This window comes from Opisthocomus hoazin, chromosome 19 (assembly GCF_030867145.1).
Source record: "Opisthocomus hoazin isolate bOpiHoa1 chromosome 19, bOpiHoa1.hap1, whole genome shotgun sequence".
Taxonomy (NCBI): Eukaryota; Metazoa; Chordata; class Aves; order Opisthocomiformes; family Opisthocomidae; genus Opisthocomus; species Opisthocomus hoazin.
In genome coordinates, this window is record NC_134432.1 from 11,616,679 (window position 1) to 11,630,043 (window position 13,365).

Below are 13,365 nucleotides of genomic sequence, written 5' to 3' on the forward strand. Positions count from 1 at the left end.
TCTCTAGCATGACTTTCAAGTTTCAGATCTCGATGAGCAAAGCGTTATAGATGATGGGTGGAGCAGATACTTTCCTGTTTTGCAGGTTGTGTTTCTGTGTGGGAGTGTGGTTTTTCTTTTAATTGTCTGTAAAATTTATGGTTGCTCCCAACAGTTTTGAAAGGCACAGTGTAGCCAGAGACTCAATATTAAACTTAGTAATTACTCCTGGTATTTCAGTATCACCTTGCTTAACAATGTTGGCTAAATACATTAACTGACTAGTGCTGAGAGAAATGGTTAAAATACTGTAAAGTGGCACAAGTTGGACTTGAAACAAAATGCATGGTCTTAAATAAACATAAATCCCAAAATGGAGAGGAGATTCACTTCTTGGGATTTGAATTCCACGTAAAAGACTGAACATTTGAAGGGGACAGCAGCAAATTTTTGGACTGGCTTCACACTAGCGTAGAATTTAAAGAAAATTTTATCTCAAAATGTTTACTTCAGTTATGTTTACATAACTATTTGATAGCTTCATTAATTAATAACAAGTGTGTAAATACCAATTTCTAATTTTGTGTTGTTGCGTCACTTTACATCATTTGAAAACTAATGACTGGAAGAGAAATTGCTATGAGGTTTGTCCACTCTTTGCCTAAAGTAGGGTTTAGGATGTACAACTCTAGGGGATTAAAAAAAAATGTTCTGTTGAGGTCATGAAGGGAATAAATCTAATCTTTTCTGATACAGGATTTTAATAACAACATCCTATTGTTCTAGACTCGGCTGCAGGAGCTGCACCGACTATGGGAATTGTTGTTGGAAAAGATGAGAGAGAAGGGAGTCAAATTGTTGCAAGCACAGAAGCTGGTGCAATACTTACGGGAATGTGAAGATGTCTTGGACTGGATCAATGACAAGGTATAATTATTACCTGCCTTTACTGTGTTCTTGATGGGAACTTTGATGTGTTTGTGTGGAAATTTTGTATCAACACACAGTTGCTGGAGTTCAGGTAGTCACACAGAACTTTTAAAGGCACTTACACATTTTATTTAGGTTATTCATATCGTATAAGCAGTACGTATGCAAACTTCTATTCCTTCTTTCGCAGCCACAAAAAACCCCATACTAGACTAAGGGAGGAAGCCTGCATGTTAAACATAGTACATTCTTTCCTTGCTTTGAGGAGACCTTCATATTTTTCATAGTAATCAGATTCAAGTTTCCTGTAAGGGAAATCTATGACATGTAAAAACAAATGTTTTTATAAGTGTTCTGAATGATCTGTTATAGAAAGTAGCCAGCCTAACCAGCAAGCAGTGTGTACATAATTACTTAATAATTGGAATATCTTTAGATATGCGCATTGTAAGGACATTTGCTGCAAGAGAACTGTTGGCTCTTGGCTCTTTGAACTCTGAGGAAACAGACCACAAACCACACTATCAAGAAAAAAAAGCCACAAGATGATCATATAAGTTTTGTTAATGATGGTTTGTTATTTTGTGTCACTGTGGGTTCAAAATGTAAGCCCTGCATAACTGTTACTGAATATGACAGTGCAGTTTTCATAAAGAATCCTTTTATTGGAAGCCTACAGCAAATGCCCATAAACAATCTAAAAATGTAAACAAATTCCAGTCGCTGTGTGTACTCCAAAATAACATGGGCAATTATTTTGTAGTTTTAAAAGTGTGTTTTCAGTGTGCATATTCTCTTCCAGTAATCTAGGCTGTTGTAATAGTGGTTGTCGTGCACAGAACAGAAAACTTACCGTAGTAGAATTGGTTTTATTCAAAAACTTGAACAATGAATAAGAGCAAGCAAGATAAAAAATAATACCGTTAGTGATCTTGCATGTTTTCTGCAATAATGGAAAGATGCTGGGGGGGAGTGGGGAGTGGAGTTTAATGGAGGAAACCTTGTAGTTTTAAATGTGACTTTAAACACAGTGATTGTAACTGTCTTGGACTTACTCAAGATTAGGACAGTTTGCTTCCTGATTTTTGATAGTGACTTCCCATAGGTTATACTGAAATTGACTTTTTTATCAATGTGCTAGGAAGCAATAGTGACCTCGGAAGAGCTTGGGCAGGACTTGGAGCACGTTGAGGTTTTGCAAAAGAAGTTTGAAGAGTTCCAGACAGACCTTGCAGCTCATGAGGAAAGAGTAAATGAAGTAAACCAGTTTGCTGGCAAACTTATACAGGTAAACATCTGTGTGTGTTGGAAATCTCTCTTGGCAGGCCTGGTATAATACAGTAAGCTTTTGTCTGCAGCTACCTTTTGTTTTTTTTATTTTTCCTCCCCTGGTTTGGTAGTAGATCTTTAAGTTTTACTCTGCATGTGCCTAGGTCCTTGGCTGTCTTAATCTTAAATGGTCATCATTTGATTCATTTGTTCTGCTGAGCAGCTGGGGTAACTGCCCCAGCTGAGAATGTTCTTGAAAATGTGGAGAGTAGTGATTAGTAAGAGAAACTGTTGTCTTTGGAGTTAAATGTATTTCCCTTGGACAGCCAGGATTAATGTATCTTCTCGTCTGGTATGTCATCTGGGGCTTGATCAAGGATGGAGACAGGGCAGGAAGTATTGCATTCCAGGAAAAAAAAAAGGTAATGTTCACAGCCCTCTTCCTGTTGACTAATTAGTGCATAGGGAAACTTAAACTACTGCAAGAATATTGAATGTTTATACAGTGAGGTTTCAGGAAAACTATCCCATTGAGTGATCATCTGGAAAGCATAGTTATTATAAATCGAAGTGTAGTTTATAAATTGATGTCTCGAAACATGGTGGTGTTTTGAGATTTTGTCAATGGATGTAAAACCACAGAACATACGAAAATAGCATTTTTACCTTTGCTCACTAGGAACAACACCCTGAAGAGGAACTGATAAAGTCCAAACAGGATGAAGTAAATGCAAGCTGGCAGCGTCTTAAGGGGCTTGCCCTTCAGAGGCAAGGAAAACTCTTTGGGGCAGCTGAAGTTCAGCGCTTCAACAGGTATGATCTTGGCTGGATCCGCTGAAGCGATGTAATATTTGTGTGGATGTTTAATGATGCATTCAGCTACATACAGTATTATGAGAAGAGCTACTGTTGTCTGATATGTTTTTGGTTTACTTTTCCTCATGACTTGTTGAATGAGGACCCTGTTGCAGAGTTACCTTAGAGCAGTCATTCTCATTTAGCTTTTCAACACTTAGCAGTTTTGTTCATTCTTACTGATGGCACTTTTGCTTCCCTTTCCTCTTGAGGACTTTTTCCCTCAATTCTGTCCCAGATGAGCCTTAAAAGGGGTTTGTGTTTGTTGTCAGATGTATGTAAGTCCAATTGTTCTGGGGGTCTTTAAGCAGTGTCTTTCTATCCTCGTTGCCATCTACAGTGTTTTGAGATTTGCTGTAATTAATTCAGAGAAGGGTCCAGAGTGGGAAATGGACCTACTAGGTGATGATGTGCAGTGGTGCTGCAATTCCTTGTTTGCCTCTGGTGACACCATCTGAAGAATGGCCTGACAATATGCTTCAAGATTTTTTGAGATTTAAAAAAAAAAAAAAAAAATCTCAATTTTTTTAGGTGTTTGGGCTTGGTTTTGTTTTTCCCCTTAAAAAAGGATGATTGTAGATGGATACAGTGTTTATATATATGGGTTTGTATGCCAGTACGTCTGGCATACGTACAGGAAAACATCCTGCTTTCTTCCTTTTTCCATACAAGATAGACTGCTTTCAGTTTGTGCTTTGTTTTGAAGGGATGTGGATGAAACAATCAGCTGGATTAAGGAGAAAGGGCAGTTGATGGCCTCGGACGATTTTGGCAGAGACTTAGCCAGCGTGCAGGCTTTATTGCGTAAGCATGAAGGCCTAGAAAGAGATCTTGCAGCTCTGGAAGATAAGGTACCCATACGAGATGCATTTTATGTACAATTTAAATGATGTAACTTGGTTATAAAAGACTAGAAGCTTATTCATTGTTTGTGACTGGGTTTAGGTCAAGGCCCTTTGTGCAGAAGCTGACCGTTTGCAGCAGTCTCACCCAATAAATGCTTCTCAAATTCAAGTGAAACGGGAGGAGCTGATTGCCAACTGGGAACAGATCCGAACTCTGGCAGCAGAGAGGCATGCTCGCCTTAACGACTCCTACAGGTAGGAATACCGTCATGCCAAAATGACCTTTCTTCCTTAGTCAGATTTGACAGAGGGCTCTTCGGAGGAGGAGAAAGGTATGCTGTTTCCAAAATGTTTGGATGATTCTGGTGTTTTCAGAAGCAGTTGTGTTCACCAAATTGTATTTTACAATAACTTCTTGTAGTAAAAGAAATATTTATATGATAAATACTTACAGCTTTTGGCTGTTCTCTGGATAGGGATCAATTATGAATATAGATACCTTGATGGTTTAGGAAGTTTGCCTTTTTCCCTACCTGAGTTGATATCTGCATTTTGAAGTGCATTATCTGTCTATATTTTAGTTTTGGTAGTTTTTTAAATACACACATTACAAATCTGTTTACTATGGAGTCCTTATGGTTCTCTGAAGACTGAAGTATGGTATATTGTTTGATGTATTGTCCTAGACTAAATGAAGTACCCATTTCTATGATAGTTGTTTTGTTGCTGTAGCATTTGTCTGTGTCCATTGTTGTTTCTATACCAGCCTGGTTGTCTATGAAACACCATCTATTAGATCACTGTTGAGCAGCCATACTAAAAGGAAATGTCCTAATATCATGATTAGTTTACATCCTTTCTGGTTTTGTTTTTCTGCTGTTTGTTCCCTCCCATGATGCAAGATTTGTGGTGGTGGAGACCCACACAAGTAATTGTTCTTCCTTTGCCTTCCCTGTCATAAACTCTTCAGATGAATTAACAGCAAATTTAAAAGGGAAACAGAAACTGATTGCTTTTGCTGATAAGGGCTAAGCACATGCCGAAGGCAATAACTGTAGAGGCATGCTGAGAGGAATCTGAGAATTTGTTTGCTTGTTGCTTTAAGGCTGAGGCATATGCAGTTGGAACTTTCTGTCAGTTCCACCCTCCCACACACACTGTTATGGTTGTGACAGAAACAGTCCTGTGGGCTGTCTTGAGACAGTCTGCCTGAGAACTATCTTTTAATTTCTGTTGTCTTCAACCTAGAGGCTTGTAGTTAGGAATATTCCTTTTACTCTCAGTATCCAAACATGTCTTTGAGAAACTGATTTTGAATGTAGCATTTTTCTAACTTAAAATAGCTTCCTTTTTTTGAGAGCATTTTTAGTTATTTAATATTCTGATTGCTTTTTTGTATTGTGTTGTTTTGTTTCTATCTCAGGAATAACATTTATGTTTGTAACCCTTTTGTTGGGGTAAGGATGGAGAAACTATGCAAACAAATTATTCCCAACCATTTTTTCTTTTGCTTTTCTAAGGCTGCAGCGCTTTCTTGCGGACTTCCGAGACCTCACGAGCTGGGTGACTGAGATGAAGGCTCTGATAAATGCTGATGAACTTGCCAATGACGTGGCTGGAGCAGAAGCCCTTCTAGATAGACATCAGGAGCACAAGGTATAGTGGTTATACAGCCAAATCCAGTCAGCAACTCTCAATGATCTGTAGGTCTAACGCGGTCTCAGAGTCAAAACTGCTGATGCTGTATCATTAGAATCCTTCGATTATGCAGCTAATGCAGTACTAGATCACTGGCCTAATCTAATATTTTTACTTTGTTTTGTAATAGTAGATATACACAAATAAATATTTAAGAATGCTTGTGATAATATTTACAAAAAATAATTAGACCTGATAGCAGCCAGTTGTACTAATGACTGTTGTAGTTCTCCATCATGAGGGTTTGTTATAAGTAAGCAGAAAGAGTGCAGCTTAAAACCAACCTTTAGTTTCTTTTTAACATCGGGATTTTGTACTTACCTGATCCTACAGTGTAAGGTAATACATCTCATTGTAGTTTTCATGTTAAGTATAATGTATTGAAATATAGTTGAACGTTTGTCATTCAGGTGTCCAGACTGTTGTATCTGTGCTGTTTTCAATAGCCGTTTTCATATTCTGACATTCTACTCTAAGATAAATTTTGGTAACAGCTTATTCATGTCTCCTCTCATAGGGAGAAATTGATGCCCATGAAGATAGCTTCAAATCTGCTGATGAGTCCGGCCAGGCTTTGCTTGCTGCTGGGCACTATGCTTCTGATGAAGTTAAAGAAAAGGTAAGTGGAGAGCAAGAGCTCCTAGAAGAATTTTGTATCTTTCTTCTGTGCCCCTTAACTTAGAAGTTAATTTCTTGTTAAGATTGTAGGCTGCAAAGTATCATCCCTCTAGGTTACAGCGTGTGCATTTTGTTCTCAAATTGACAGCTTCTGCCTACCTATTCATAGGAACTATTAAGACTATTACTACTATCTGTTAGGAACTATTAGTATATCTTTTCTTCAAAAGAAAAATGGGTTATCTGTTTATGTAAGTTTAGGTTTGCTATCAGAAGTGTCAGTATTTATTCTGAATTTTGGTTTCCAAACTAATGGGGCCTTTTATGAAGTCTGCATATTGAAACATTGGTCAATCAAACAATTCAAATGCCATAAGTGAGAGTGGGCCAAAGAGATTTCAGAGGGTGAGAGAGCAGGATAGTTTGCTGAAGAGCTTCTCTGACGAATAGCCTGCAGTCAGAAAAATCATTTGTCTGTTAAATAGCTCGGTGTAGATTTAGTTTGGAAAAGGAGAGGTTTCTGACTGAAGTCAGAAGGTTGTAGCCACTACTCAAGCTTGATGAGCTGAGAAAAGGCTTGCCCTATATGAGGATGATGATGCAAGAGGAGAATGATTCTTTACAGAGTCGTTTTCATTCCAGTGTTAACCACTTTTTTTAGAGTTACAACTTGATTTTACATTGAAGTGGAAATGAACCAGATTGTTAAATAAAGTTGTTAATATATTACTCTTCCCAATCCATTAGCTGACCATCCTCTCAGATGAAAGATCTGCCTTGCTAGAACTATGGGAGCTTCGCAGACAGCAGTATGAACAGTGCATGGACCTGCAGCTTTTCTACAGAGATACTGAACAAGTTGACAACTGGATGAGCAAACAAGAAGTGAGTGCATATCTTTGAACTCTCCAGATATGGTTGATTTTAATTTCTGGCTAGTCTTCTGTAGACTCAGACAATTGATATTTACTATGGTGGGGTGACTGCCACTAGACATGCGCTGGTGAGCAGGGTGCTGTGCAGAGTTATTTATCTGTCTGCCCAAGCTGCTACAATGACTGTTTCCATCTCATGCTGAAACTGTTAGTTATGACAAGTTGACCTGAGATTGCTGCTGTGTGTGTAATGTCATAGGGTAGGAAACATCACTGGCCATGCTTGTGTTGACTTAGAGCAGCTGAGCATGGAGACATAAAAACCCAGTGATGTGTTTGTTTCCTTCCTTTAGGCGTTTTTGCTGAATGAAGACCTTGGGGATTCTCTGGATAGTGTGGAGGCTCTTCTAAAGAAGCACGAAGACTTTGAGAAATCCTTAAGTGCCCAAGAGGAGAAAATCACAGTAAGACATTTGCATTAGGTGATAGCTAAATGGGCGAGAAATAAAACAAGTGAATTGTTGGCTGCGGAGGAGACACTTCTGGAGGATGGGATTTTCTCTGCAGAATGATCCACTGTTATGTGGGCTGTATTATCTGTAAATTATGTGTATTGTCTCTAAAATGGAAAATAGTGGAAAAGGTAGGATAGGACTCAATTGCTGTCTTGGAGAGCTGAGTAACCTAGTGCTTGCATATCATGCCAGTGCATGTGTGGATGAAAATTTGTTAAAAATCTGTGCTCTTCCACATGTAAGATGATAATACAGGAAAAAAAAGGGTGTATCAATAGCTACCTTAATGGCTTTCTGCTAGTTTTACTGTGATAAACTTTTGAGAATTAATATACTAAGTAAACTTGCACAAACAATTTTTATTGCACCAAGTAAATGGAAAACTGTTTTCTCTTTAGGCATTAGATGAGTTTGCTACTAAATTGATTCAGAATAATCATTATGCCATGGATGATGTTGCTACACGCAGAGACGCTGTAAGTATCTAAAATAGATTTGGACTGTAGACTTTAATGTTTTGCTTCTGTTATTTTGTATGCTATGACTGCAATATAGGATAAGTCAGCAGAGCTCTCCCGAAAGTACAGATACAGTGGTGGCTCTTATGAGCTTGATGAATTTAAAAACCTTTACTTTTTTTTTTTTTTTCCAGCTGCTGAGCCGCCGAAATGCCCTTCATGAAAGAGCTATGTACCGTCGTGCTCAACTTGCAGATTCTTTCCATCTGCAGCAGTTTTTCCGAGACTCTGATGAGCTAAAGAGTTGGGTTAATGAGAAAATGAAAACTGCAACAGATGAGGCATACAAGGTAAACACAAACTGTAGAGTAATTTTAAGGCAATAACCAGGCTTAATGTAATCACTCTAATGATACGAAGCAGTGTCAGCCAAAATGTTGCTGATAGTAGGCAGTATTAATGGCAACAGAAAGAACTGCAGTTTCTCCATGACCCCAGGGGAGGGTCCCATCATGCTGTAGTCACGCATATTCAGTAGCGTACACGTATTATTCAAGGCACGCTTTTGGCACCAAATGCTCTTGTGGCATCTTGGCATGTGTAAGAATGTAGTCTAATTTTTAAAATTCTTCAGACCTATGGGTACTGATTTTGGATTGCAGGGTTCTTATTCTTTCTTCATCTGTAGGATCCATCAAACTTGCAAGGTAAAGTTCAGAAACATCAGGCTTTTGAAGCGGAGCTTTCTGCTAATCAGAGTCGTATTGATGCACTGGAGAAAGCTGGCCAGAAGTTGATTGATGTCAATCACTATGCATCTGATGAAGTGGCAACTCGCATGAATGAAGTAATCAGCTTGTGGAAAAAACTTCTGGAGGCCACTGAGCTCAAAGGTACAACTTGCTCAGAAGAATACGGGCAATTCTTTTTCTAGCGAGTTTAGCTGGGAGAAGACAGGAAGTGAGTTAAATGAAGTGGAAAACTGAAGTCCTATCATCCTTTTTTCCTCTTACCCCTCTGTCCTGGTCAGGTATAAAACTGCGTGAAGCCAATCAGCAGCAGCAGTTTAATCGCAATGTGGAAGACATTGAGCTGTGGCTGTATGAAGTAGAGGGACACTTGGCTTCTGATGATTATGGCAAAGATCTTACTAATGTTCAGAATCTTCAGAAGAAACATGCCCTGCTAGAGGCCGATGTTGCTGCCCATCAGGTAAGGGAAATAGTGGGGTTTTTCCTGCCCTTTTAGATCTGCTTACTTGAAAGTATTCACTCCAGAGACCTTAGCAGGTCTGTATCTTCATAATTGTTACAGCTTTATATTACAGTTTATTTATCAGAAATAATTTTTGACTGAGATGTAAATTGTATGTCTCTATGAACAGTATCTTCATGATTTTGACAAAAAGAAGCTTTTTGAAAAGTAAAGTAATTCCATACTGTGACCGGCTGACAGCACAACATTGTTTTGTTTTGTGAATACCAACTTTAAAAGATGTTCTGTGCTTTGCATTGGAAAGACTTCCCCCTTAAATTCTCCATTTGCAAACAGCTTACTCTTGTTCAGTTTGTTTTCCTATAGCTCTAAGAAATGGGAGGGGAGGGAGAACAGATCAGTTTTTAAATGTAGAAGTTTACAGCGAGTGATTCCTTTGTTTGCAAACGATCTTTCAGAGAATTAAATCCACAGCAAGAAAATCAACAAGATCTGGGTTCCCACAACTGGAATTATCAGTTGTTAACAATTGAAAAATGTTTCATTTAGACTAGCACATCTGTAAAGTTAATGTAATTTCAAGAATCTCTTGTTTATTTTATGAAATTGACAGAGTAAAACAAAGTACATTTACATAATGTGTTGAATATTATCCAGGATATAATTATTACCAATATTATTGCACTGGCAGTGTGCTGCTGGGGTTCTCTTCTTCTGTCACAATGTAACTTACTAGCTAAGACCTGAAAATGTTTTCAGTCACTGCAGCCATGTTACAGAAATTCTGACTTGATGCTATTGCTGAATTAATTTTAGGATCGTATAGATGGCATTACCATCCAGGCACGCCAGTTCCAAGATGCTGGGCACTTTGATGCTGACAATATCAAGAAGAAACAAGAAGCTCTAGTAGCTCGTTATGAAGCTCTAAAGGATCCTATGGTAGCTCGCAAGCAGAAACTTGCAGATTCTCTTCGCCTGCAGCAGCTTTTCCGTGACATTGAGGATGAAGAGACGTGGATTAGGGAAAAAGAACCTATTGCAGCTTCAACAAACCGAGGTTGGTCCATCCTGACATCTCCGGGATTGAGATGTCAGAATTACTCGGTTATAACTTGTCTCTTTATGGAACATTCCCTGGAAATTTCTGAAATGCTTATTGTAATTAATGTTGCCTGGAGTTACATATTTGCCATCACCCGTGGTTCTTGAACTTTTACATTACTTCTGCAATTCCAGTGGGTAACTTAGTGTTCCTAGTGCTCAGTCTTCATTGTGATAGTATTTACTCTGCAGGTTTGTCTTAGCACTGGTTGTAGCTTCCTTGATATTTTTGTTCTAATGACTCTGAATTACCTGATTAACTATTTTATATCTTTCAGGCAAGGACTTAATTGGTGTCCAAAATCTGCTAAAGAAGCACCAGGCTTTGCAGGCAGAAATTGCAGGCCATGAGCCCCGCATTAAAGCAGTCACACAGAAAGGAAATGCTATGGTGGAAGAGGGTATGTTTCAGTGTTTTTTTTAATTCTTTCTTTCTCAGAAATCCAAATGTCGTTGTGCTGAACTTTGCTCTCTGGCCCTGTACAATGAAGAATCACTGCCTGTTTTTATCCAAGCAATAGAAAGATACCTGCTAGCAGGATGAACTTCTGGTCATTCTTTCACCTGAAAATAAGAATATATTCCTTGATGGGAACTTGTTGTGATTTTCACAGGTCTCCATATGCTCTTGACAAACACATATAAGCCCTGTCTTCAACAGCTTTGTGCCATTTAGTGACCATTTGTAAATCTATTAAAGGCTTGTATCTGAGATGCATAATCATGATGTGAGAGGTGATGCGCCACAAAAGACAGTAATAGTTGCTCCTGCTTTTAAATAAACACGTATCTTTCTTTCTGACAGGGTGTTCTTAACACCAGAATAGTAAACAAAAATTTTTGTGGATTCCAGGATTCAGAATGCCTGTCTGAAATAATACTTGTCGGTTGTCAAAACTCTGCCACTGGAAAGAGATGACCTTTCCTGTTTCATCATTGAGAAGAAAAGTTGTGATGTGGCTTGTTTTGTTCTGAATGATTCAGATATTCCTAGTACAGTTTGATGGACAGGTGCAGTACAGTGTTTTCCAGTCTGAGGCAAAAGGACAAGCTGAGTTGCGCTTTCATTATTGTAGTCAGAATAGGCCCCATAGGTTTAAATGGGTCTAATTTCTGTGACTTTCAAGAAGTGTAAATGATTTTTTTAGTGTGTATTATTTATGTCTCCTTAAGTCCTTCAGTTCTCTCTTTCTGTTACCTAGGACACTTTGCAGCTGAGGATGTGAAAATCAAACTGAATGAGCTAAACCAAAAATGGGACTCTCTGAAAGCTAAAGCATCTCAGCGTCGACAAGACCTAGAGGATTCCCTGCAAGCTCAGCAGTACTTTGCTGATGCTAATGAGGCAGAATCCTGGATGAGGGAAAAGGAGCCCATTGTAGGCAGCACAGACTATGGAAAAGATGAAGACTCTGCTGAGGTATTTGAGATTTGTCATTTGAATCAGTTTTGCATAAACACAGTGAGGATTTATCCAGTGGTAAAAAAATAAGGAGCTCCGTGAACTTCAGGATTCTCAAAAAAAGGGCAGAAGATTCTTGTATCAAGCTGAATTTTGGCTCAGAGTCAAAAGATGGTGACAGTTTTTCCTGTGTCTTTGTTACTATTGCACATGAAAGTTTGCTGTTCACTATATTAAACCAATTGCGAGGAAACTTTACATTTGCATTCACTCTTGTATAGTTGTGGATTGTTTGGGGTTTTTTGGTCAAGTATAATGAGACTAATATCAGCAAATTCCTAGTGTGATGTTTCAATATGAGCCTGGTTTCCAATAGTTCATTGGTCTGGAAGTAATTTTTCATCTAGAGTTATTTTACTACTATTGTTCTGTGGTCAAACACCACATCCCAGACACTACTGACAGACATGCAGTTTAACGGCATACTTTCAAACTTAACACTATTTCCAGAGTGATACGTGGTACTCATGGTCAGAACAAAAGAATGTTTCTGAGATAAGGTTGGGGGAAAAGCACTAGAAGAATTTGGACTACTATCTGGCCTGTGAATAAATAGAAGTAGTTGTTCTCATGAGAGTCACAAGACTGGCAGCTCTGAAAAGCCTGCATTCCTTGTACATGGAGCCAAAGTATGTATTTGAAGCAGAAAGTATTTGTAAAATGGCTAAGTGTACATGTTGGTTTTATCATTTGCTTTCAGGCTCTTCTGAAGAAACATGAAGCTTTGATGTCTGATCTTTCTGCTTACGGCAGTAGCATACAGGCGTTAAGGGAACAGGCCCAGTCATGCAGGGTAAGGAAAGATGCTAATTGTGTTGCAAAAATTCTTCGGTCAGCAGAAGGTAAAGACAAAGCTTAATAACAGTTACTGGTTTTGAGAACTTATTGCAGACTGCACTTGATTTTCACAAAAAAAATTGTGGTCTGTTTTTATAATTGTAACAGACATCTATGTTGCATTGGAAGAAAACAGTATAATGTGGTGGTTTTCAAGGTCTGAGCCCAGACAGCACCTAAAATAAGTCTGTCTGTATTACATTTGTTTCAACAAGAATCATTTTAAAGCACTACAGTAGCTTTAATTAAAGCTGAAGTATTTTTTAGGACAACTACATTGATTGTAATAAACATGGAACAACTAATTTTTCTTCTGCTCCTTGTTTGTTAGCAACAAGTTGCTCCGACAGATGATGAAACTGGAAAAGAGCTCGTTCTGGCACTCTATGATTACCAAGAGAAGAGTCCCCGGGAGGTGACTATGAAAAAGGGAGATATCCTCACCTTACTCAACAGCACCAACAAGGTACGCTCTCCCCTCCTGGTTTGCTGGGCTGCTTGGCTCACTTGGTGGTGTGTGGTCTGCGGAGTGTTTTTGGTTTTGTTTTTTTGAATAAGAGCATTCAAAATTGTTGAAGAATTTGCACATTTATTCTATGTTCCCATTCAGCACTTTAGCATACCTCTTCAGCTCATTCTCATGACTCCTCTATAGCTGCCAGCTTTTTGAAGTTAGATAAACAGCATATGCTATAGGGCATGTGT

At 38.6% G+C, this 13,365-nt stretch overlaps 1 protein-coding gene across 9 annotated transcripts in view; it reads left to right on the top strand.

Moving 5' to 3' along the window:
• SPTAN1 (spectrin alpha, non-erythrocytic 1) overlaps positions 1–13,365 on the top strand; it is a 53,122-nt gene that overhangs the window by 11,265 nt on the left and 28,492 nt on the right. For all 9 annotated transcript variants that reach the window (XM_075439062.1, XM_075439059.1, XM_075439064.1 and 6 more), the window contains exons 4-21: positions 766–906; positions 2,051–2,197; positions 2,858–2,991; positions 3,740–3,884; positions 3,979–4,133; positions 5,399–5,534; positions 6,094–6,195; positions 6,942–7,079; positions 7,423–7,533; positions 7,983–8,060; positions 8,237–8,392; positions 8,731–8,935; positions 9,073–9,254; positions 10,074–10,317; positions 10,640–10,762; positions 11,564–11,781; positions 12,524–12,616; positions 12,992–13,126. In XM_075439062.1, the coding sequence (XP_075295177.1) occupies positions 766–906; positions 2,051–2,197; positions 2,858–2,991; positions 3,740–3,884; positions 3,979–4,133; positions 5,399–5,534; positions 6,094–6,195; positions 6,942–7,079; positions 7,423–7,533; positions 7,983–8,060; positions 8,237–8,392; positions 8,731–8,935; positions 9,073–9,254; positions 10,074–10,317; positions 10,640–10,762; positions 11,564–11,781; positions 12,524–12,616; positions 12,992–13,126 (2,643 nt within the window). The remainder of the gene's footprint in view (positions 1–765; positions 907–2,050; positions 2,198–2,857; positions 2,992–3,739; positions 3,885–3,978; positions 4,134–5,398; positions 5,535–6,093; positions 6,196–6,941; positions 7,080–7,422; positions 7,534–7,982; positions 8,061–8,236; positions 8,393–8,730; positions 8,936–9,072; positions 9,255–10,073; positions 10,318–10,639; positions 10,763–11,563; positions 11,782–12,523; positions 12,617–12,991; positions 13,127–13,365) is intronic.